The 23,324-nt window shown below is 65.7% G+C and overlaps 2 protein-coding genes and 2 non-coding genes across 8 annotated transcripts; all 4 read right to left on the reverse strand.

Moving 5' to 3' along the window:
* Positions 1 to 1,490: 1,490 nt before the first annotated feature.
* On the reverse strand, positions 1,491 to 18,741 carry BAZ2A (bromodomain adjacent to zinc finger domain 2A). 5 transcript variants are annotated; one of them, XM_085040920.1, is made up of 29 exons: positions 18,659 to 18,741; positions 14,918 to 15,055; positions 13,855 to 14,418; positions 13,365 to 13,538; positions 12,687 to 12,881; positions 12,238 to 12,474; positions 12,094 to 12,154; positions 11,606 to 11,714; positions 11,356 to 11,457; positions 11,064 to 11,274; positions 10,902 to 10,963; positions 10,745 to 10,810; positions 10,448 to 10,639; positions 10,110 to 10,364; positions 9,046 to 9,260; positions 8,858 to 8,932; positions 8,574 to 8,736; positions 8,427 to 8,486; positions 8,211 to 8,346; positions 7,410 to 7,993; positions 6,563 to 6,788; positions 6,324 to 6,479; positions 5,782 to 5,945; positions 5,416 to 5,699; positions 4,306 to 4,438; positions 4,080 to 4,226; positions 3,243 to 3,469; positions 3,008 to 3,151; positions 1,491 to 2,005 (listed from the first exon to the last, which is right to left on the reverse strand). In XM_085040920.1, the coding sequence occupies exons 2-29, from the start codon at positions 15,051 to 15,053 to the stop codon at positions 1,837 to 1,839; spliced, it is 5,247 nt and encodes a 1,748-aa protein (XP_084897046.1). In that variant the 5' UTR covers positions 15,054 to 15,055; positions 18,659 to 18,741; the 3' UTR covers positions 1,491 to 1,836. The 5 variants fall into 5 exon arrangements, with proteins under 5 accessions (XP_084897046.1, XP_084897045.1, XP_084897048.1 ...); XM_085040919.1 differs by lacking the exon at positions 18,659 to 18,741 and adding an exon at positions 17,672 to 17,856; XM_085040922.1 differs by lacking the exon at positions 18,659 to 18,741 and adding an exon at positions 17,532 to 17,649 and having other exon boundaries at positions 7,410 to 7,990.
* A 793-nt stretch (positions 18,742 to 19,534) lies between these two features.
* ATP5F1B (ATP synthase F1 subunit beta) lies at positions 19,535 to 23,014 on the reverse strand. The gene is made up of 10 exons (XM_085040978.1): positions 22,840 to 23,014; positions 22,054 to 22,236; positions 21,561 to 21,735; positions 21,297 to 21,418; positions 20,874 to 21,058; positions 20,603 to 20,761; positions 20,383 to 20,505; positions 20,088 to 20,300; positions 19,799 to 20,000; positions 19,535 to 19,722 (listed from the first exon to the last, which is right to left on the reverse strand). The coding sequence occupies exons 1-10, from the start codon at positions 22,982 to 22,984 to the stop codon at positions 19,625 to 19,627; spliced, it is 1,605 nt and encodes a 534-aa protein (XP_084897104.1). The 5' UTR covers positions 22,985 to 23,014; the 3' UTR covers positions 19,535 to 19,624.
* On the reverse strand, positions 21,135 to 21,209 carry LOC146425882 (small nucleolar RNA SNORD59). Its single transcript, XR_014846436.1, has one exon. It is a non-coding gene; the product is annotated as a small nucleolar RNA SNORD59 (small nucleolar RNA).
* Positions 21,940 to 22,013, reverse strand: LOC146425883 (small nucleolar RNA SNORD59). Its single transcript, XR_014846437.1, has one exon. It is a non-coding gene; the product is annotated as a small nucleolar RNA SNORD59 (small nucleolar RNA).
* Positions 23,015 to 23,324: the final 310 nt, after the last annotated feature.

Genomic DNA, 23,324 nt, shown 5'->3' on the forward strand with positions numbered 1-23,324 from the left:
TTATTAAAAACGAGATTGGTCCTAAAAATATAGAAAGAAATAAATTTAAATTCACAAAAACCTGTACAATTATCAAAAAAGTCACTAAAACAACACGGCTGGTTATAGAAAAAGCGGCGATTTTTTGGGGAGTGGGGGGGGACAGACACGGTGCTCCCCCCGGGGGGGGGCACAGGGTGGTCCCAACCACGCCGCAAATGGGGAGGGGGGGACAAAGAGAGACCCCCCAGCCCCTCCCCAGCCCCCCCGAGGGGGTGGGCGCCAGCCGGGGGGGGCTTTTTGGGGGGTGCTGGGGTGTCAAACCGGGAGGGGGGGGTGATGGGTTGGGGGGGCAACTTTGAACTGAACGAACACGAGAACGATACGGAGACTCCCGAAAAAACTTTTCCCACGACGGAAAAAAAAACCCCAAAAACAAAACAAAAAAAAAAAAACCAAAACCCGAAAAAACGAAACGAAAAAAAAAAAAAACCTGACGGATCCGAAAACGTGACTTAAAACCACAAAAAAAGTCCGTTTACAGCGCAGTTATTTAGATAAAATATAAATATTTATGCGTAATATAAAGTCAGTTCAAATAGACTTCAAATCACCTCTTAGTTCAAAGCAAAAAAATAAAATAAAATAAAAAGTTTTCTGAGGTTTATCTGATAGAAAAAAGGCTACTTTGAGACGGGGGGGGGCGGGGGGCGCGGCCGGACCCCCCTGCCCAGGTAGGTGAGTTGTTTTCAGTGCTCTGTGGGGCTGGGGGGGGAACACACCGGGACCCCCCCCCAAAAAAAGCCCCGCCGGCCGCAGAACCCCCAGAGCGAGTACCCGTAATATCCTGGCCGGGGGGGGGGTCCTGGACCCCTCCATGGGTGGGGGGCACCCCTAGCCCCAATTCAGGACCCCTCCCCACCCAGTGGGGTCTGGGGTTGGGGGGCAACACCCGCCTGAGGCTTCAAGTCCATGGGGAGGGGGGGGCAGGGGGCTGGACCCCCCCCCACCCTGGGCCTGCAGTAGCATCCCTGAGGGGTCTCAATCGGGGGTGAAGGGGCAGCCAGGACCCCCCCAAGCCCCCCGGGGGGGTCCTGGTGCCAGGGAGGGGGCCGGGCTCTTCCTGAGAAGCGGAGGCAGGGAAAGGGGGTGCCGAGACCCCCACCCAGCCCTCCCCAGTTTGGTCCCTGGAGCCGGGTGGGGAGGGGTCGGCACCCCCCTAGAGGGTAGATTTAGGGGTGGGGGGTGCTGCACCGGGGGTCCCCCCTCCCCTTAAAGTGTCTGCGAGGGTGGGGAGGGGGTCCCGGCCGGGGTGGGGAGGGGGCTAAGTCCACTTTACTGGCCGTTAATGCATGAGACGATGCACAGGAGTGCTCGGACATTCACTAAACTATTGCTATCGTTAAATATTTCCCAAAGTGGGGGGGTCTCTCCCCCTTGGGGGTGAGGGGGTGGGAAGAAAGGAGGGGGTGGAGGGGCCGTTTCTGCTCTTAATTGAAAATGAAATTTAAAAAGAAGAAAGAAAAAACCCAACCCTTTTTTTTTTTTTTTTTTCCTTTTTTTGGCTTATTACAGTCTGTGAGTTTGTGGTGCTGGAAAATGATGGGGAGGGGGCTTAGGGGGGGGTCCGGGCAAGATTTTGGGGAGGGGGAGGTGGTCCAGGCAGCGAGAAGGGGCTGCAGAGCTGGGGGGGGCTTCAGCCCGTTCACGCTGCCGGATATTTTGGGGTGGTGTTGGGGGGACAAGACCCCCCAGTGTGGGATCAGCAGGCAGCGAGAGCAGCTCCAGAGAGGAGGCAGTTCGTGGGGGCTTGAGGAGACCCCCAGCCCCGGGGAGGGGGGCGCAGAACCCCCCAGCTCACGGGTTCGGAGCGTGTTTTCCCTGATAAAATTCCTCCCACCGGCTCTGGAAGAACCGGCGCATGGCGTGGCCGGCGCGACCCACGGCAGAGTCATCCTCGTTGAAGGTCTGGCAGTTGTCGAACACCAGCAGGGCGTCGGCGGCGAATTCTGCCGAGCTCGAGTACCTGGGGGATGGCACGGGGTGGGTGGGGGGCGGCCGGGACCCCCATGGGACCCCTGGGAAGGGGAACTAATCCCCTGACGGCTCTGGAGGGACCTCATCCCCAGGAGAGACCCTCATCCCACCAACCCCTAAGGAACCCCATATTCCCAGGATGGGAACAGATCCCCAGGAAAGATTCTCATTCCCAGGAGAGACCCTCACTCCTGGGAGGGATTCCAATTCCCTGACAGCCCTTGAGGGACCCCAGCCCCAGGAGAGACCCTCATGGCTGGGAGGGATCCCATCAACCCCCAAGGAACCCCATATTCCCAGGAGGGGACTGGATACCAAGATCCCCATTCACAGGAGACCCTGAGAGCCCTGGAGGGACCCCTTATTGCTGGGAGGAAACCCCCACAGCCCTCATGAGACCCCCATCCCTGGGAAGGGACCTGGGGAGACCCCTGTCCTGGGAGGGATCCCAAAGCAACCCCACCCCCAATGGCCTCTGAGGGACCCCAAACCCACAAGAGCCGTCCCTATGAGTGATCCCCACCCCAAAAAGGACTCTGCCAGCCCTGGAGGGACTCCCCCCCTCAGGAGGGACCCCCAGCCCTGTGAGGGACCCCAAAGAAACCCCATTCTGATGGCATCTGAGGGACCCTCCAGCACTTGATGGATCCCCAAACCCACAGGAGCCGCCCCTATGAAGGACACCATGGCTCTGTGAGGGACCCTCACCCCAAAAAGGACTCTGCCAGCCCTGGAGGGACCCCCAGCCTCAGGAGGGACCCCCAGCCCTCTGAGGGATCCCTGTCAGCACCAAAGAAATCCCATCCCGATGGGATCTGAGGGACCCTCAAACCGACAAAAGCCATCCCTATGAAGGATGCCACCAGCCTGGGAGGGACCCCCACCCCCAGGAAGGACCCTGCCAGCCCTGGAGGGATCCTGCCAGCCCTGGAGGGACCCCCAGCCCCATGAGGGACCCCCAGCCCCATGAGGGACCCCCAGCCCCGCTCACCCGCCCCGCAGCAGCCTGGTGCGCATGGTGGCAAAGTCCATGGGGTTCTTGATGATCTTGCGGTAGCCTGGCACCAGCCGCGGGTTCACGGGCTCCAGGAAGGGCCACGCGTCCTCGTGCGACTCCATCTCCATCAGGATGATTCTGGGAGAGGCAGGGAAGGCAGGGACGTCAGGGGGAAGCCCTTTGGTGGTCGTGACCGCAGCCCCCTCCCCACGGCCCCCGCCGCACTCACTCGCAGAAGGTCAGGTCACTGGGTTGGCCCCGCAGGGCTGAGCTCCTCCGGCGGGGGGGTGGCAAACCCTCGCCCAGGTAACGGGGAACGGGCAGCCCCTCCCGGCGGCGCGGGGCTGAGCGGCGCCGCGGGCTCGGCTCATCCTCCCCGGGGCTCCCAGCGACGGCACGGCCGCGTTTCCGCTTCTTGCCCCGCCGGGGAGAGATGGGGTCCCGGTATTGCCCTGCCTGGGGGGGAAAAAGGGTCACCCTCTGGCCACCCTCTGGCCCCACAGACCCTGTCCTTGACCCAAGCCCCGAGGCAGGGGCTGCTCCCCGTGTCCTCCCTTCCCGAGGGTCAGCGTTGTTCTGTGGAATGGAGGTCCCTCCCAGTGACATCAGGTCCCTCAGAGGCCATCAGGGCCCTTTCTGGGCATCAGGACCCCTCACAGGAGTGCGGGGTCCAGCAGGGTCTCCCCTCGAGGTGAGGATCTCTCAGAGGCTTTCAGGTCCCTCTTGGGAACGAGGGGATCAGGACCCCTCCCAGGGATTCCAGTGTTCCTCCCGGGATGGGTGTCCATTCCAGCAGTATGGGGGTCCTCAGAGACCACCGGGATCCCTTTTGGGGGTAAGAGCCTTTTCTAGGAAAGGGGATCCCTCCCAGGGGTATGGGGGTCCTCAGGGACCATTGGGGTCTCCCCTGAGAATGGGGGTTCCTCCCAGGGATAATGGAGGTCCCTGCTGGGGACCAGAGTCTCTTGTGGGGACCAAGACCCCTCCTAGGGATGGGGAGGCCAACAGGGTCTGGGATCATTTCTGGGATCACCCGATGGGGTGAGAGGGCTGCCGCACGACCTACCCGGGCCACGCAGACGGAGCAGAACCAGTCGCCCTCGGGCACCTCTGTCATGCGGGGCCGGTGGCAGTAGAGGTGACAGCCGCGGTCGCAGCCGTCGCACAGCAGCAGGTGCTCGTCGTCGTCCCCTCGCCGGCACACCAGGCAGGTCTGGGGGGACACAGGGGGCTCAGAGCCACGCCGGGATGGGGGTCTGAACCCCCTGCACCCCCCTGGTGTGAGTTCTCACCACTCTGTTCACGGATTTCTCCCAGGCGATGGATTTCTCCAGCTGGAAGATGCACAGGGACACCTGGGCCGCGCTGCGGCATCGCTCCAGCGTCTGCCGCCACGTTCGCACCCGCGGCGTGATCTCGTAGGCGCTGCGGGGACAGCGGGGGCCTCAGCCCGGGCTGGGGGTCCTGCCCTGCCTCAGGCTCCCAGGTAGGACATGGGGAACCCTCCACCACTCCATTGGGGCAATCCCAGACCCTGCTGGGCCCCCCATTCCCGGGAGGGGTCCCCGAGCAGGACCCTGATGGCCTTCATGAGACCCTGTCCCCAGGGAGACCCCCAGCCCCAGGGAGACCCCCATCCCTAGGAGAGACCAATGGTTTCTGAAGGACCCCAATATCCCTAGGAGGGATCCCCATTTCCCAGGAAAGACTCTCATCCCCAGGAGAGATCCTGAAGGCCTCTGAGAGATCTCCAACCCCAGGACAGACCCTGCTGGCCCCCCACATTCCCAGGAAAGGTCCTGATCCCCAGAACAGACTCTCATCCCCAAGAAAGACTCTTATCTCCAAGAGGAACCCCAAAGACCTCTGAGGGAGCTGCACATTCCCTCTATCCCAGGGGAAACACTGGTGACCCACAATCCCCCAGAAGGAACCTCATCCCTGCAAGATCTCCCGATGGCCTCGGAGAGACCTCCAACCTCAGGACAGACCCTGCTGACCTCCCACACACCTGGGAAGGGTCCTGATCCCCAGAAGAGACTCATCCCTAAGAGGGACCCTGATGGCCACCCCACATTCCCAGGAAAGGTCCTGATCCCCTGAAAAGACTCTCATCCCCAAGAGGGACCACAATGGCCTCTGAGAGACCCCCAACCCCAGGACAGACCCTGCTGGCCCCCCACACGCCCAGGAAGGGTCCTGATTCCCAGAAGAGACTCTCATCCCCAAGAGGAACCCCACGATAGACCCCCCATTCCTAGGAGAGACCTCCATCCCCAATAAAGACTCTCATCCCCAAGAGGTACCACAATAGCATTTGCGAGAAACCTCTACCCCCAGGACAGACCCTGCTGGCCTCCCACACCCAGGGCAGAGCTCAGGGGGATGTGTGGGGTGCTCACATCTCAGTGGGGCCGAGGCTCATCTCCTCAGGGCCGCTCAGCACCGCTTTCTCCACCACCACCTCGTGCAGCGGCCACAGCGGCTCCTTCAGGTAGCGCCGCTCCAGGTTCTGCTCCAGCGCCGCCAGCCGCAGCACGGCCAGGTCCAGCGGGTTGGTGAGCTCCCGGCGCAGCGGCACTCCGTCCCGCCGGCTCCGCACCGTGATGTCCTCCAGGGGCTCCACTTTGTGCTCGCAGTACCGCAGGTCGTCCCGCGTCGAGTCCGGGCTGGGGCACGTCCAGCCCTGCGGGGGGACGGAAGGGTCAGGGTTGGCGTGGGGATGCCCCCGAGGGGGTGGCAGTGTGACCACCCTGCCCGGCACCCACCCGGATCTGCAGGTCGGCCATGAGGACGCGCTGCTCCAGCTCCTCCACCCACTGCAGGACGGCCAGGTCGGTCTCGTAGGCTCTGTCCGGCACTGACCACTGCGCCAGGGTTTCCTGAGACACCGCGGAAGCGGCCGACTCCGGGCGCGGGTGGAAGATGGGGTCTGGAGGGGACAAAAGGGGGGTCAGGGAGCGGGGACAGGCAGCAGACCCTCATCCCAGGGAGCAGGGGGAAGATTGGGTCTGTGGGGGCTCAGGGAGGGGGAAAATGAGCAGCAACCCCAACCCGGGCACAGGTGGAAGTTGGGGTATGGGGGAGCCAAGGGGATGATCAGAGTAGGGGGTGTGAGGAGCAGCCCCCCAGCCTGGGGAGCAGGGGTCTGTGGTGAGAAAAGGGGATAGCAGTAACCCCAACCAGGGCACAGGTGGAAGTTGGGGTCTGTGGGGGCTCAGGGAGTGGGAGACAGGCAGAATCCCCCCACCCTGGTGAAAGACAGGCCTGGGGGCACAGGGTGGGTTTGGGGGCGGCCGGACAGACTGACCGGTGGTGGTCCGGAGGCAAACCTCCCGCAGGAACTCCTTGTGCTTGGTGAGGTGCTTGTGCAGCGCCTTCTCCCGGATGCCGCGTGGGTGCAGCGCCCGCGCCACGGCCTCCAGCTCCTCGGGGTCCTGCAGCCACCACCACCCGCTCTGCATCTCTGCAAGGCAGTGCAGCAGCTCAGCACCATGCCAGGGTGTTGGCATCACCACCACGGGGGTCTCTGGGGGTCCTGGTTCTCACCGGCAGGCACGGGCTGCTCTGTCAGCTGCGTCAGGTACTTCTGCTCCATCTGCTTGAAGAATTTGGTGGGGGGTCTCCCTCGGCGCTTGGGCTGTCCCGGCACATCCTGGAGCTTTTCCAGGCTGCCCCGGCTGCGGGGGCAAGCGCCATGGGCCCTGGGGCCAGCATGGACCGGAGTGGAGGCGAGCAGGGGAGCTGTGGGGTCGTCTGCAGGGAGGCCGTTCAGCTGTGGGAAATGGGGAGAATGTCATAGAAACTAGACATGGAATTATAAAATATTCTGCTTTGGAAGGGACCCACGAGGATTATTGCACCTGGATCTGCAGCCTGCAGTCCTGCAGCCCCCCAGTCCCACAGCCCCCAAATCCTGCAGCCCCTCAATCTCACAGCCCCCCAGTCAAAAAGCCCCCCAATTCCTACAGCCCCCAATACACAACTTTCCAATCCCACAGACCCCAATCCTGCAGCTCCCCTGTCCTACAGCCCCTCAACCCCACAGATCCTCAATCCCACAGCCTTCCAATGCAAAAGTTCCCCAACTCCTACAGCCCCCAATACACAACTCTCCAATCCTGCAGACCCTAATCCTGCAGACTACCAATGCCACAGTCCCCATTTCCATAGCCCCCCAATCCTGCAGACCCCCAATCCCACAGCCTCTCCACCCCCAGAGCTGTTTCCCTTCTCATCAGCCTATCGAGGGCAACACAACTGAGCCCCCCATGCCATCCCCCAACCCCTGGGGTGCCCAAGCAGGGGTTCCACCCTGCTCCCCAGGGGGAAAAGCCCCACAAAACAATCTCCCAAGTTGGGGTGCAAGTCCCAAGTGCAGCCCCCCAGCTCATACCTGCCGTGCCAAGCCCTTGGGGGGCTCCCCGCGGCTCTGGCTGCGGGGGGCTGCGGGGGCTCGCGGCGGGGGCTCGGCCGAGGAGGTAGCGAGGGGGGCTCGGTCGTCACAGGGCGTGCGGGGCAGCAGGTTGAACCAGGGCCCCCGCTTTTCCACAGCCTCCAGGGCGCTCTCCTCCTCCTCCTCTTCTTCCTCCTCCATGGGGTCTGAGGTGGCCCCGGGCGGCGGGAGCCCCGTGTCCCCCTTGCCGGGGCTGCTGGCCGGGGTGAGGACGGAGTCCTTGAGCAGGGACGACTGGGTCTGGCTCAGCCAGGACAGGAAGGCCGACTGGCTGAGGTCGTGCTGGCTCTGCCCCAGGGACTCTGGCTCCTCCAGGATGCCGTTGACCGGGGCTGGCCGGGGTCCGCAGTGCTGTGCCAGCTCCTCTTTGCTCTTGCGGGGTCGCCCGCGGGCACGTGAGGCCGAAGCTGAGGCTGGGCAGCTTGTCCGGCTTGCAACGGGCACAGCCGCCGGCTCCTCCTTCACCAGGGACACGAGAGGGGACACCTTCTCTTCTGGGGGCTCCTGAGCCACCGGCTCAGCTGCTGTGACAAGAGAAGGAGGAGGAGAAGGAGGAGAAGGAGGAGAAGGAGGAGAAGGAGGAGAAGGAGGAGAAGGAGGAGAAGGAGGAGAAGGAGGAGAAGGAGGAGAAGGAGGAGAAGGAGGAGGAGGAGGAGGAGGAGAAGGAGGAGAAGGAGGAGGTGAGATGTGGGGTCTTCTCCCAGCTGGGAGGACCCCCCAAAAAGACCCTTCCCCGCTCACCCTCTGCGCCCTCCACGAAGATGCCGCCCAGGTGGGGCAGGACCCAGTAGCGCCGCCGGAAGCGATCCTGGCCCAGGGATGCTGCACGCAGGGTCTGGGAGGAATGAAGCAGCTTCTTGCGGAAGAACATCTGCCTCTGTGGGGAGATTAGGGGGTGGTGAGGAGGATGCAGCCCCACAGCGGGGCTGGACCCCCAGCCCTCCAGCACCTGCTCACCTTGGCCAGCTTCTCGATCTGCCGCTCCAGCTCGGGGACACTGGACGCCGATGTGTCAGCCTGGGGAAGGGATGGATTGGTCAGGGGAGAGACCCCCGAGGTGGCATCCCCACCTCTGCCCCCCGGGCAGAGCCCAGAGCACCTCACCTCCTCCTCCCGGCGGGATTTCCTCCCCCGGGTCTCCTCCTCCTCCTCCATCTCCAGCCCCACATCCTCCGTCAGGCGGGAGCTACGCCGGCGCCGGCCGTCCTCCAGCCCAGTGATCTCTGACTCAGGACGGCCTGTTTTTTTGGCCAGGGCGACCTTCAGCCTGCCGGGTGACACAGTGGGGACGTTGGGTACCTCTCCCCCTGCCCACCTGGTCACCCCCCGAGCACCAGGGGCACTGCAGAAGGTGCTGAGGCTGCAAACAGAGCCCCTTCCCCACCAACCTGCGCAGCCGGCCCTCGATGATCCACTTGCTCTTCCTGTAGTTGGACATGTTCTCCAGCGTCTTGTCAATCTCACTGCAAAAACACGGGATTGAGGGGCGGCTGTGGCAGGTGGCTCCGGGAGGGGGAGCAGGATCCACTCCAGGATTCAGAATCAGGAGATTTTTGTGCCCCCCACCCAGTCTCACCTGATGATGAGGGCGCTGCTGTTGAGCTCGTTGACCAGGAAGACCAGGATGGCTGCTTTGCGCTCCGGGGGCAGCGCCTGGAAGGGTTTGGTGCGCAGCCCCTCGCACAGCTCTGCGCCAGCCCCGTGCGCCGTCAGGAAGCAGCGCAGGATTTCCGACACCGTGTCGCGGTTCAGGCTGATCTCCGACACTTTCTCCCCCAGGATCTTCAGGGACTGGGCAGAGCAGAGGGAGAGGTGGGTCAGGTGGTGTTTTGGTGCTCCCACCACAAGGATGATGTCCCCAAAAGCTGCTGGGGTCAGGAGAGGGCTGGGCACAGGGAGAGCAGCACATCCCAAATCTGGGTCCCCTTGTCCTGAGTTTTGCAGGCAGTGACAACCCCAGCCAGGGGAGGGAAAAAAAAAAGGGCAGAGGGAGGAAAGGCAGTAAGAAAGCATTTTCAGTGAGAAAATGAAGGAAAAGGGGAGGAGAGATGGAAAAAAGGGAAAGCAGGGGTAAAAAGGAAATGGGAGGCAGAAAAAAAAAAGACGTGGGAAGAAAAGGAAAGTGAAAGAAAAAGAAAAGGGATGAAATAAAAATGAAAGTGGGGGGAAAAAGGGAGGGGGGAAAAAAAAGGGGAAAGTGGAAAAATAAAGAGTTGAAAAAGGAAAAAGGAAGGGACAAAAAAAGAAAGGAAGAGAATGAAAGTGGGAGAAAGAAAGAAGAGAGAAGAAAAGGGGAAGATGAAAAAGGAAAGATGGTCAAAAAAGAAAAGGGGAAGGTCTGAAAAAAAGGGAAAAGGGAGAAGAAAAGAGGGCTAACAAAGAGGGGAGAAGAAAGATGGGGGAAAAAAAGGATGGGGAAAATGGAAAGGGGAAGGAGGAAACGGAAAAGAGAAAAAGCAACGGGAAAGGGAGAAAGTAAAAGGACAGGGGGGAAAGGGAGGAAAGGAAAAAGGAGAAGAGGGTAAAAGAAGGTGGGGAAAGGGGAAGTAAGGTGGGGCAAGGGGAAGTAAGGGCCTGTTTGAGCTGGTAATGCGGTCTAACCAAAGGGGGGGGTCTCACCTGGCAGGGGAGGGGTCTCACCTGGCAGTAGGGTGGCAGCCCGGGGTCGCAGAGCGCTGCCTGCAGCAGCCGCACCAGCAGGTCCTGCACCTGCCCTGTGCCGGGGGACACCCCCAGCAGCCCCTCCTGCAGCGCGCCCAGCGTGGGCACATCTCGCGTGGGCTCCAGCCCCAACACCTTCCCGTAGCTCTGCAGGAACTCCACCACCGTCAGGCAGTCGGAGAAGGCGCGGCTGGGCAGGACGAGTCCCGGGATGCGGGAGAAGGCTGGAAGGGGCTGTGGATCAGGGAGAAGAGGGGGGGTCAGGGCCAGCTGGTGGCTTCCCAGAGTGACCTTCTGAGCCCTCTGGCACAGCTCACCTGGTGGTCCCCCAGGCACATGTCCTCCGTGGGCTTCTTCATCTCCTCCAGGATGAGCTGCTGCCGCTGCCGCTCCTCCAGGCGCCGCTGGGCCAGCAGCCCCTTGTCTGCCTTCCGAGCCCCCTTGCCCTTCTTCTCCTTGGGCCGGGCCTTGTCCTTGCCCTTCTCCGGCTTCCCCTTCTTCTCCTTGGCCTGGGACAGCACCAGAATGTGTGGGGAAGAAAGGTGAGGCGAAAAAATCCATTTTCATCTTCCATCTCCTCCCTCTCCTCAACCTCCTTGCGTCCACAGACTCACCTTGGATTTCTTCTTGGCCTCCTTGGTCCTGGGGGCTTTGGCCTCCTGCTTCTGCTTGTTCTTGGCCTGAGGGGAGGACATGACTTGCTCAGGGACCTCCTGCAGCAGGGAAACCCCCACCCCACACCCGAGCAGCCCCCAAGCCCGGCATCCACACCTTCCGCCTCATTTTCTTCTTGATCTTGCTCATTTTCAACTTGTCCTCCTCGCTGAGCACCTCTGGGGGGCACAAAGGTAGGGTGGAGATGAACCAAGGGCTGGGATCCCACCGGGACCAGGCTGTGAGGAGCTTCCCCACGCCGGGGTGGGCAGGGGGTACCTTGTGCTTCCAGCCTCTTCAGCAGCCGCGCGTCCGTCTTGCTCAGCAAATCCACCATCCTGACCTTGGGCGGGCGGCCCCGGCCCCGTTTGGCGGCCGGAGGCTCCTTGGGCTTGACCTTCTCGGCGTTGCGAGGCCGGCCGCGCTTGCCCGTGATGGCCTGGATGCGCCCGGGGATCTCCTCGGGGCTCAGCTTCACCCACTGCACACCCTGCGGGGCACGAGTTGGGGTCACCCCCCGGCACAGTGCGGGGTTGGGGGGATGAGGGGGCTCAGCCGACCCCAGACCCACCTCAGCAGTGTCCCGCTCCTCGTAGAAATCTCCCACGGGCATGCGGGGGCTGAAGCTGAAGTGCTCACGCCGGACATCCTGCACCATATTCCTGCTCAGGTACTGGGGGTGAGGAGGAGGAGGAAGGCTGTGAGGAAGGCTCAGAGCTCCGAGCTCGCTGAACCTCCATCATCTGCAATCGGGGGCTTTGTGGGGGTTTTGGTGGAGCAGGACCTGCCCTCCCGCATCCCGCTGTCCCCAGGCTCGATACCTTGATCACCTCCGGGAACTGCTTCATCCTCTTGCCGCAGGGGCCGTAGTACCAAGTCTCGCCCTGCCAGCGATGGTTCCCCTTCTTGATCCGAACCTCCCGCCTCCACCTGGGCACGGCAGCGTCAGCCCGGGGCCGTGGGGCAGGATGGGGAGGGGTCGGGGGCGGGATGGGGAGGGGACGTGGGCAGGATGGCCCGAGGAGGACAGCGCCGGGGACAAGATGAGGAGAGGATGGTGGCGGGGACAGGACAGTGGGAGGGGTTGGGGATGGGGGCACGATGGGAAGGGGGTGGGGACAGGGGCAGGATGGGAAGGGGATGGGGACAGGGGCAGGATGGGGAGGGGACAGCAGCTTTGGAAGCAGGATGGGGAGGGGACCGGAGCTGACCAGTGCCAGGGGCCGGACGGTGGGAGGGGGACGAGAACAGGATGCCGGGAGGGGGACACGCCGGGGGCAGAACAGTGGCAGGGGGACATCCCACGTACCCGTGCTGCAGCGGGAAGCGCACCTCCTCCTGCGTGGCGATGCGCCGGCGAGGGACATCACCTGCGGAGAGGGGACACGTGGGACGCTGGGCTGGCGGGCGGGGGGCACCGGGGGGCCACCAAGGGGGCGGATCCCGGCCATACCTGCCCCCGAGGCACTCAGCGGGGCGGTCTCCTCGCTCTCTCCTTCTGGCGCGGCCGAAGTCTCCGGGCAGCTGTCGGCAGCCTCCTCCTCCTCCTCCTCCTCTTCTTCTTCCTCCTCCTCCTCCTCCTCCTCTGCGGACGGGGCCGGAGACTCGGGCTCCAGCGGAGGGTCGAGCTCCAGGGACCCCGACTCGGCCAGCCCCGCGTGGTCGCTGCTGTTCAGCTCGGCGTTGTCGCCTGCGGAGCCAAGGTCAGGGACGTCACCGGACACGTCACGGGGCCGCTTGTCCCCTCCCTGCGCTGCCCGGGGGCCTCGCCGGTGCCACTGAGACCCCCGTGGGGCTCACAGTCCATCCCTCGTGGGGTCCCCATGAGGAGGGGGAACGAGGCCTGTGGGGTGACCCCTCCCCAGCGCTGGGGACACCGGCCCGTCCCGGGGCCGCACGTACCGTGCAGGGCAGGCGGCGAGCCGGGGCCGTCGGGGCCATCGAGCAGCGGGGCGGGCGAGGGGCTGGCGGGCAGCAGGCTGAAGGGGCCGGCGGGCAGCGGGGGGCTGGCGGTCAGGTCGGGGGGCTCCTCCAGGGAGGACTTGTCGCTGACCAGCTGCGAGTCGTCCATCGCGTACAGGTCGCCGGTGCCGGGGTCTGGGGAGGGGGGTGATCACCAGGGCTGGGGGCACACGGACCCACATCTCCGCTCCCGGGGAGTTTGGGGGTGTTGGGGGGAACCGGCCAAAAAGGCTCCGGCAGCAGAGGGGTTAAAGGGGTTTGCGCCCCCCCCCCCCCCCCCCCCAGCCCCGCCTCCTCCTCTGGGAAGCGGAGGAGCCCAAAATGGCCGTGGCGATGTTCAGCAGCGCGGAAGTTCAGGCGCTGAGTAACCGCCTCGTCACGGAGCTGGGAAGGACGGGAAGAAGGCAGGGAAGGCCGGGAGCGCGGCGCAGGCTGGCGCGGGAGGGACGCCATGGCCCCCGGTCACCGCCTCCTCCATCACCTCCTCCCCTCGCCAGATCTCGGTGCGGGCACGGAGAGAGGCTGGCGCTGCTTCCCAGGCACCGCGGAATGGAAATGGTTGTGCCCCCCCCGTGCTGCCCAGCACAGCCCCCACACCTCCTGTCCAACACCTCCTACCTCTGGCCAGCGACTCGAAGGGCTCCAGGGGGTCCTCGCTGAGGATGTGGGTGTCCTCCAGCCGTGGGGCGATGGGTGACGCGTCCCCCAGGCACCCGCTGTCCCTGGGTGGCAGGACGGGTCCCTCCGGCCCTGTGCCAGCGGCAGCTCTGTTGTAGCTGCAGATCTTCAGGTCTGCAGGGAACAACCGACCGAAAACAGACCCTGAGACGTGACAGTGACAGAGCCAGGGGATCCCCACTGCCATTCCCCAGCCCTCCATGGCACCGGGTGGTGACACCCTGGGCTGTGCCCAGCCTGGTTTTATGAGATCCCAACACCTACTCCGAGCTGTGACCAGCCAAACCCCAGCCAGGACACTGGACAGGCAGGTCAGAGCAGCTGGGATTCCCCGAGGAACGTGATGCCCAACTCCACCAGGATCCAGCACCCGCCTGCCAGGGCCCCAGCGCCACATCCCACAGCTCTACCTGCCATCCCGGGCTCCTACCTTGCTGTGCCTCCTCCAGCTCCTGGCTGCCCACCAGTCCACCCCCGTTCTCCGCGATGGTGGTGGGCATTTCTTTGGCTGCACCGTCAGCGTCTCCCTGGCCGGGGTCTGGCTCGTCCGGAGCCAGTGGGAAGGGCTGTGTGTCCGAGCTCAGTATAGGTGAGGACTGACTAGCTGCATAGAAGCCGTCAGGTCCGTTCTGCATCAGCTCGAAGCTCTGGTCGTGGAAAGAGTCGTAGAGCTCCTGAGAGTCAAAGTTCAGCCCCATGGGCCCGGCAGTGCCGTTGCCCCAGAACTCCTGCCCGGCTGCCCGCAGGTTGGTGCTGTGCCCTGGCGATGCCGGCCGGGACCCTCCGGCCACGCCGTTGAGGGGGAACTGTCCGAGGGCGGGTGGACCCCCGTCCTTGAGGCCACCAGCTGGCGTGTAGGGTGTGTAGTCCCACAGGCAGTCGTAGGCGCGGAGCGGCTGGGCCCCGGCGGGCGCGGAGCCGGGAGGGAACGTCCCTGAAGTACCGGGGTGCGATACAGTAGAGAAGCCATTGACATTCATGCCCCCGTTCAGACCTGCGAGGGAGCAGAGGGACAGCGGGGTCAGCGCCGCGGGGTCTCTTCAGCACCAGCAGTGGGTTTGAGGGTGGATCAATGACCAGGCCGGGCAGCCGCCAAAGCCCTGCTCATGTCCCCTCCGTGCCTCGACAGAGGCGGGGGAGTTGCGCGGTCGCCGTTTGCCAAACCGGCTCTGCCATGGGCTCCGCCGGCACCGGGCCGAGCGCCGCAGGACGCCGGGGATTAGCCGAGTGCTTGGCAGGGCTGTGCCGGATCAGCTGACCGGCCAAATCCACGCACGGCCCCTGTGCCGGCGCGGCTGCTTTTCTAGGCCATGGCGGCGGCGGGGATGCGCAGACCCCGGCCCTGGCCTCATGCTGGAGCTGCTGCCAGACACAGCCTCTCCATCCCTGCGGGCCCTCTGTCCCTGCAGCCCTTCCATCCCTGTGTCCCCTCTGGGCCCACGGCCACCCCATCCCTGCAGCACTGCCATCCCTGTCCCCGTGGGGTCACTTACTTTTCCCTTGTGGGGGGAAGCCGAGCGGGGAGCTGTGGGCGAAGGGAGAGTCCCCTGAGGCAGGCGTGGGTTTCGGTCCTGAGGCAGCGGGTGCAGAGGAAAGGCCAGTGAAGTTAAAATGGTTGTTTGTTTCCATTTCTGCGCAGGGGAGAAGATGCACCGGGGTCAGTCGTTGGCATGGACTGGAGCTGCCAGTGTGGTGACCACCCATTACTGACCCTCTGTTCCCTCTCCCTGCAGTCCCCAGTTGGGGCTCAAGGGCTGGGGAGGATGAGGAGTGACAGTGAAGCCCCCTGGGACTGAGATGCAACCTGTGCTGCGCTCTGCCCCAGGCCCAGCCACCCCAGCTGGACAAGCTGCCACCTGCGTGAGCACAGCCTGTCACCAGCATCCCCAGGGACAGCCATCACCAAGGTGTGATCACCGTGTGCCACCAACCGTGGGGGCTCCCAGCCAAGGACCCACACAGACCCCCCCCAAAGCAGCTCTGTGACCCCATGGGGCCCCAGCACAACCCAGCACTCCTGGCACAGGAATGACCCTGTGGTGACAGACAGTGTCCCTGCCATCCCCCCCCAAGCTGGAGTGGATCCCACACCCCATCCCCCAGGCACAGCTCCAGGACTTGAGGCCACACTCGTGTTGGGAGCAAGCAGGAGCTGGAGCCCCAGTGCTGGCTTGGGCAGGAGCCTGGTGACCCTCATGCCCCAGCAACACCAAATGTCTCCTCAAACCCGAGGCCATAAGGAGGGCTCCTGCTGGGTCCAGCCCTGGGATGGGACCCTGAAGGTCCTAGCATGGGGGGGCCCGAGGGCCTGCAAGCCCAGCAGGTGAAGTGGGAGCCCCAGTGCTGGCAGGGACCCACAGGGACACCCCCTGGAGCCACCATCACCGGCAACTCCCGGTCGTGCCACGCTTGCCAAACCTGCCGCTGGCCAAGGCGGCACCAACCTCTCAGGAAGGGCCGAGGCTGCTGCATTCGGCACTTCCGCAGCGGCTGGTGGCACAGCCCGTGTCGAAACCCGGATTTCATCACACCCTCGCCCGCCTCAGCTGGTGCCCTGGCAGGGGCCGGAGGGGCCACCGATCCTGGCCAGGGCCACCAGTGATTCATCCACCGGAGAAACCCGTATGGGCGGTGACGCAGCTGCCACACGCGCGTGGCTCCCGGACATCCCAGGATGGACCGGCAGCCACCTCCCCTGAGCCGTGAAACAGGCTCTGCCCTGACCCAGCTGGGACCCCCGGGCGTGGGGACACGGGCAGCAGCGGGGCTGGATAAGGAAAAGCCTTTCCGGTCCCACCCCGTGTGTGATGCGCCCGCCAGGAACGCGCTGCCGGCTTTGGAGGTCAGAGGAGGCGGCCAAGGGACGTGCCAGAACCGGGCAGGTGGCAGCTGCAGGTCGCAGACTGAGGTGGACTGGGATGGTCTGGGCATGTGCCAGTGCAGGGAGGGGGCCGGGAGAAAATAAAAGCCAGGAAGGTGGGAATGTCACCCTTGCTCAGGGGACATCTCGGGCCCTGCAGAGGCCAGAGCCGCCCTCGGCATTGCTGGGAGCTCAGCCAGGGCCAGGTGCATTGTGGCCAGCAGCCATCCATGGCCATCCACAGCCACCCATCACCTCCCACCTGCGCTGGGGCTCCTGCAGCCCCAGCTCCCCCCGCCCCGAGCCACCGAGTGTGGAGCTGAAACTGGGCCACGGCACGAAACCGGAGCCGGGCGAGGTGAGGAGGGCGCAGGGCAGGAGCCTCGGGATGGCGGCACTGCGGGGACCTCGGTGACGGTGGGTGACAAGGCAGGTGAACGGCGAACGCTGAGCCCGGGGCTGACCCCGGCTCCTGTCACACCGGGCATGGCCGACGTGGCAGCGACACTCGCCTTGGTGTCAAACCCGGTGGCAGCGGCACCCACTGGCCCCTGGGATCCCCGCGGGGACACTGGGGCCGGGACTGTCCCTGGGAGCTGAGTTGTGGGGGACAGAGCTCCAGGCTGGGGGGCATGTCGGTGCCGGTGCCGTTCCCCGGGCAGAGAGCTCGCCCCCCCCCGGTTCTGCGGCCCCCCCCGCCCGGTGGCACCGGGAGGCCCCGGGAGCGTGACGCGACCTGATTAAAAAGGACGTTTCAAAAACAACGAGACGCAACAACCGGCTGCCATTTCCCGGCCACTTCCTGCGGGGACGGACACGGGGGGACACGGGACCCGCCCCCGCCGCGGCGCACCCGGCGGGGACCCTCCCGGTACCTGCGGCAAGGACACCCCCAACCCCCTCCCGCAGCCCCCCCGCCGGGTCTCGGGGGATGGGGGGCTCGGTGTCCGTGTCCCCGCCGCCGCAGGGGGGTCCCGGTACCGGAGAGTGCGGGGGGAGGTGGGTAGGCACGGACGGGCGGTGCGGGAGGGGAGGAGGGGATCCCCCCGACCTCCGGGACGGGCCTGCGGAGAAACTGCACCGGGCAGCAGGGACGGGGCCCGGGCTCCCCGCCGGTCCGGGCCCTTGGCCGCAGCACCGGGAGAGGAGCGGGGGGTGGCCGGGGGCCGGCAACGGAGGTGGAGGGGGGGTCACGCCATGGAACCGGGATGCGCAGGGGGAAGCGGGGGGAGAGGACGGCGTCTCACCGAGGTCAGGAAAGGGGAGCGGGGTGCCGCCGCCGGGCCCAAACCGCCGCAACCGACCCCACCAGCCCCTCGCCCCGCCTCGCCCGGGCCGTTAACGGCCCGTTACCGCTCCCCCCCACCCCCCCGCCGCGACCCCGCACCTGGCAGGCGGCGGCGCGGGCCCGGCTCAGGCGGCGCGGGGCGGGGGGCGGCTCGGCATGGCGCGGCCCCTCCGCCGCACCGGGCCGGGCCGGGGCCCCTCCGCTCCGATCCGCTCCGGTACCGGGCCGGGCCGCAGAGCCGAACCCGCGGCCGCGGCAGGAAGCGACTCGCGCCGCCGGGCGGTCCCGGGACCGCCCCCGTCCCGTCCCGTCCTCCCCCCCTCCCCCCGTACGTCACGGCGGCCGCAGTGGCGTCACCGGGAGCGGCGCCGCCGTGGCGTCACCGGGGGCGGGCGCGCGCCCACGTGGGAGGGGGATCCCCGCCCCCGGCGGGGTCAGGGCGGGGGGAATCCCCACGCGGGGACGCCCCCCCAGCCCCGGCTCCGGGACCCCCGGCTCCCCCCGGGGCTCCCCCCGTCCGCACCGGCACCCTCCGGGAACGTCTCCCCCAAGTCCCCCCCGCGCTCTCCCGTTCGTTCTCTCCTCGCCCCCCGCGGCCCCGGCTCGACCCCCAAGAACGGCGGCGCACCGGGACCGGAACCCCGCCGGAGCGCGGTGCTTCCCGGTTCGGCCGCGGGGACACCGGCCCCCCCCAGCTCTCCCCGGCCCCCGGGATCCCCGGTGACGTCACGCAGCACCGGCTGGGCCGCGCTGCGCAGGGCCCGGGGGCGACACCGGCCTCGGGGGCTGCGGGGGGAGAAGGAGGTCCCGGTGCGGGGGGAGCTGTCCCGGTGCGGCCGCAATGGAAGGGGGGGTCCCTCCCCGGTACGCGGCAGAGGGGCTCCGTGCGGGGGTTCCCCGCCCGGTGGGGGCTCCCGGGGGGTTGGGGAGGTCCCGGTACAGAGCCGAAGGTCCCGGTACAGCTGGTCCGCTCTCAGGAGGTCCCGGTACAGATCTGGGGGTCCCTGTATAGCCACCCCAGCCCCGTGGGGGTCCCAGGGGGTCCCGGTATCCCCCTCCCCGGGGCCCGTCCTGCGCGGTGCGTACCTGGGGGGGTGCGGCGGGGGCGGCCAGCACCAGCCCCGGTGCCCGCCCGGCCCGGTGCGCTGCGGTGCCGGTGCCGGTGGCGGAGCCGGGCGGGGCGCAGGTGCTCCCGGCCCCGCGTGATGTCAGCGACCGCCGCCGCCCCCTCCGCCACCGGGGCCGCGCCGCCATTTAAAGGGACCGCGGCCCTCCGTGGTGCGGGGAGGGTGGCGGGGGCACCCCCGCACCGGGGGCACGGCGCGGGACCCCCAGCTGCCTCCCCACGAGGACACCCCCCCTATATCCCGCTGCTCCGTGGGGCTGAGCAAAGCCCTTCAACCGGGGGATCACCGGCGGAGGAGTTGAGGGGATCCGGGGGGGAAGGGGGGCAAATTAAGGGTGGTCCCGGTAGCCCCCGGGCGGGTGTCCCCCAGCCCCGCACTGGGCGAGGTCGGGCCGGAGCAGCCCCCCGGGACCCTGCGGACAAAGTGGCAGCTGCCGGGGCCGGGCCGGGGCGGCTCTTTGTGCTGCGAAATGGTGGAGGTGGAACTGCGGGGGGGCGAGCAGGGGGAACGACGGGGACAGACAGACAGATGGACACAGGGCTGGGGAGTGACACGGGACCAGCATCTGTCACCCGCCAGGCTGTCCTTGCAGTGGAGGGGGGAGGCTGCTGTTCTGGCGACCCTATGGGAGGAGACTCCCCTCCTGGAGACCCCATAGGACATCGGGGGGCTCTTCCCCCTCCTGGGGATCCCCCAGGTTTGGGGGTCCCTGCACTGCTGTAGCAGCTGAGACAGAACCCAGCACGACCCCCCAAGGGGGTGATCTTGGGGTGAGCGGGCTGGGGGGCTCACAGGACCCAGGCCCCTGGGAGCAGGAGCCACAGCACACAAAGCCTTGTGAACGTTTTCACCGATGTTTTATTGGAAATGTTAAATACTGGGGGTCCGGCCCCAGCGGAGCCGGGGGTGGGGGAGTTCAGGGGGCTCAGGCGTGTTCCTCTGCCAGCTTCTCTGCCTTGGCCACCGCCTCCTCGATGGGCCCCACCATGTAGAAGGCCTGCTCAGGCAGGTGGTCGTATTCACCTGGGGGGAGACACTGTGTCAGGGGGAGTGGGAGGCCCAGCCAGGCTCCCCCACACCCCCCAGGGGGCCACCTCACCTGCCAGGATCTGCTTGAAGCCCTTGATGGTCTCTTTCAGTGGCACCAACTTGCCCATGTGGCCGGTGAAGACCTCGGCCACCTGGAAGGGCTGGGACAGGAACCGCTGGATCTTGCGGGCGCGGGCCACGGTCAGTTTGTCCTCCTCGGACAACTCGTCCATACCCAGGATGGCGATGATGTCCTGCAGTGACTTGTAGTCCTAGGGAGGGGGACACATGGGGTGAGCAGCCAGCGCTGATCCCCCACCCCAGCACCCCACGAGCAGGAGCTGCCCCAGCCCCCTCACCTGCAGGATCTTCTGCACACCACGAGCCACATCGTAGTGCTCAGGGCCCACGATGTTGGGGTCCATGATACGGGAGGTGGAGTCCAGGGGGTCCACAGCTGGGTAGATGCCCAGCTCAGCGATGGCACGGGACAACACAGTGGTGGCATCCAAGTGGGCGAAGGTGGTGGCAGGCGCAGGGTCAGTCAAGTCGTCGGCCGGCACATAAATGGCCTGGGAACACAGAGGGGAGGGAATGGTGGGTCCCAGGCAGGTGACAAGGCCTCAGGGACACCGGGGTTGGTTCTGCCCTCACCTGCACCGAGGTGATGGAGCCCTTGCGTGTGGTGGTGATGCGTTCCTGCATGGTACCCATGTCAGTGGCCAGCGTGGGCTGGTAGCCCACAGCTGAGGGGATTCTGCCCAACAAGGCTGACACCTGAGGGGACAGAATGTGAGAGGATAGAGGTGAGGGCACCTGTACGAGGGGCTGAACAGGTGGGGGGCAGGTGCATCCCCCTGTGCCCAACACAGACCTCGGAGCCAGCCTGGGTGAAGCGGAAGATGTTGTCGATGAAGAGCAGCACATCCTGACCCTCCTGGTCCCTGAAGTACTCGGCCACTGTCAGCCCAGTCAGGGCCACTCTGGCGCGGGCGCCCGGGGGCTCATTCATCTGCCCATAGACCAGGGCGACCTGTGGGTGGGACCCCGGGGTCAGCACGGTGTCACTGCCATGCCTGGCACTACGTCAAGAGACCCAGAACCTCCCCAGGGGACCCAGCACCCCCTAGGGGGACTCTACACACCTTGGAGGTGGCATCTTTCAGGTTGATGACCCCAGACTCAATCATCTCATGGTACAAGTCGTTGCCCTCACGGGTTCTCTCACCCACACCGGCGAACACCGAGTAACCACCATGGGCTTTGGCCACGTTGTTGATCAGCTCCATGATCAGTACAGTCTTGCCGACGCCAGCACCTCCAAACAAACCTGAGAAGAGAGGAAATGGGGGTCTGCTCAGCCCAAAGGCAGCCTGGGTGCCCCTGGGGTCTCCCTTCAGCTCTTTCCTCCTCAGATCCAAGAATTATTGCTTCAGCAAACTCAGGAGAACGAAAGTCATGGAGTGAATCATCAGTGAAGGAAAAGTTCCCCAGAGGAACTGTTGGAAATCCCAGAGGAGCTGTTGGGTCCCCCTCCCCAGACCCACCCTGCTCTGGGGGTCACCTACCGATCTTGCCACCCTTGGCATAGGGAGCCAGCAGATCCACGACCTTGATCCCTGTGACCAGGATCTCCTGCTCAACGCTCATCTCCACAAACTCGGGGGCCTCAGCGTGGATAGCAGCAAACCTGGAGCAGGAGGAAGGGAAGGGGGTGGGCAGCTGTTCTGAGCCCCCTGGGCTATAAGGGGACAGTCCTTGAGGTGACCCAGAAAAACCAGTGCCACCTCCCTGCTCACACCTTGTGTGCCCTCCAGCCCCTCATCACTCACTGTTTGGTCGTGATGGGGCCCCTCTCATCGATGGGCTCCCCAATGACATTCATGATCCTGCCCAGTGTCTCAGGGCCCACAGGGATGCGGATGGGAGCACCAGAGTCCAGCACCTTCTGTCCCCTCACCAGCCCTTCCGTGCCATCCATGGCAATTGTGCGCACAGTGTTCTCCCCTGCCAAGGCCCAAGGACAGCACAGTCACCACAGCGTCCTCAGGATGACCCTGGGGACAGCTGCTGGTAGCTTCCCCAGGTCCTGCCAAAGGGACATTCTGTTGGGAGGAGGACCAAGAGGAGCAGCAGGGATAAAATAGCCCTGAGGAAAACCGAGCCCATGCTCCAGCCCTGCAGCCACAGCCCTTGGGCAGCCATTTTCCTCCTCCTCAGATTGAAATCCGTGGCTTCAGCAAGCTCAGGAGAACGAAAGTCATTGGCAACATCATCACAGGAGGACCCCTCCCCGTGCCCTCCTTCCCCGTGCCAAGTGCTCACCCAGGTGCTGAGCCACCTCCAGCACCAGCCGAGTCTCCCTGCCCTGCACCTCAAGGGCGTTCAGGATGGGGGGCAGCCCCTCGTCGAACTGCACATCCACCACGGCCCCGATGACGGCCACGATGCGGCCGGTGGTGGAGCCGGCCTTGGCGGCGGGGGCTGCCTGGGCGGCATAGTCCCGTCCTGAGGGGAAAGGGACGAGTCAAGGTCGGCCGGGGCAGGGCAGCTCCGGGCTCCGCGGGCCTTGAGGGTGCAGAAATGGGGCTCGCCTGCAGGCCTTGGGGGGTGGCCGAGACCCCTGAACCTCGCTCGGTGCACCCAGGATGCCCTGAATTCCCTTCCTCAGTGCACTCAGTGCACCCAGGACCCCCGCGCCCCGCTCGGTGCACCCTTGATCCCTTCTCTCGATGCATCCAGGAGCCCCTGGCCCCCTCCTTCGATACACCCAAGACCCTCGCTAAACCCTCCTCAGTGCACCCGGGAGCTCTGCAGCTCCTCTGGGTACACCCGCAGCACCAGCACTCGCCTCAGTGCACGCACAACTCCCTGACTGCCCTTCCCTCAGCGCACCCACCACCCCCGAACCGCTTCCTTCGGCACACCCGCAGCCCCCCAGCGCCCCCACGCCCACCCCCCGGGGCCGCTGCTCGGCTGCCGCAGCCCATCCCCTCTTCCTGCCCGCTTGGCACACCCCACGCCATCCCGGTAACGGGGGTCTGACCACCGGCACCCCGCGCCCCCCGCCCGCGCAGGCCCCAAGGTGACCCCGGCCCGCCCTGCACTCACGCGCCCCGACGGCGGCGGCGGCCGGGGCGGCCCCGCGACCGAGGAGCAGCGGGAGAAGGTCGCGGCCCGGGGCGGCCCCGCGGGGCAGCAGCGGCCGGGCCGCGGCGGCGGCGGCGGCGGCAGAACGACCCGCGAGCCCCAACATGGCGGCGCCGACTGAGCCCCGCGTCCCGCCCGCCCCTCACGGCCCCCGCGGGGCGGGGCTGCCGAGCTACGCGTCACCGCCGTACAGCGCGCTCATTGGCTGTAGCGCAGAGAGGCGCCGGGCGAATTCGCACTCCCATTGGTCAGACCGATGCAGCGCCCGCTCTGCACTTCCTCATGACTGGGTGTTGGATCCGTCCATCAAAACGCGCTGCGGCCTGATAGGGTGCTTGATGGGAAGGGGCGTGCCCCGGGCGAAGGTCAGCGGAAGCGGCGGCGCACGTGTCCCGCGCTTGTCCTTGGGCGGGCGCCGTGACCGCGGCCGAGGCCGCACCGGGCCC

Source organism: Lichenostomus cassidix, chromosome 29 (genome assembly GCF_008360975.1).
Source record: "Lichenostomus cassidix isolate B80296 chromosome 29, HeHo_3.0, whole genome shotgun sequence".
Taxonomy (NCBI): domain Eukaryota; kingdom Metazoa; phylum Chordata; class Aves; order Passeriformes; family Meliphagidae; genus Lichenostomus; species Lichenostomus cassidix.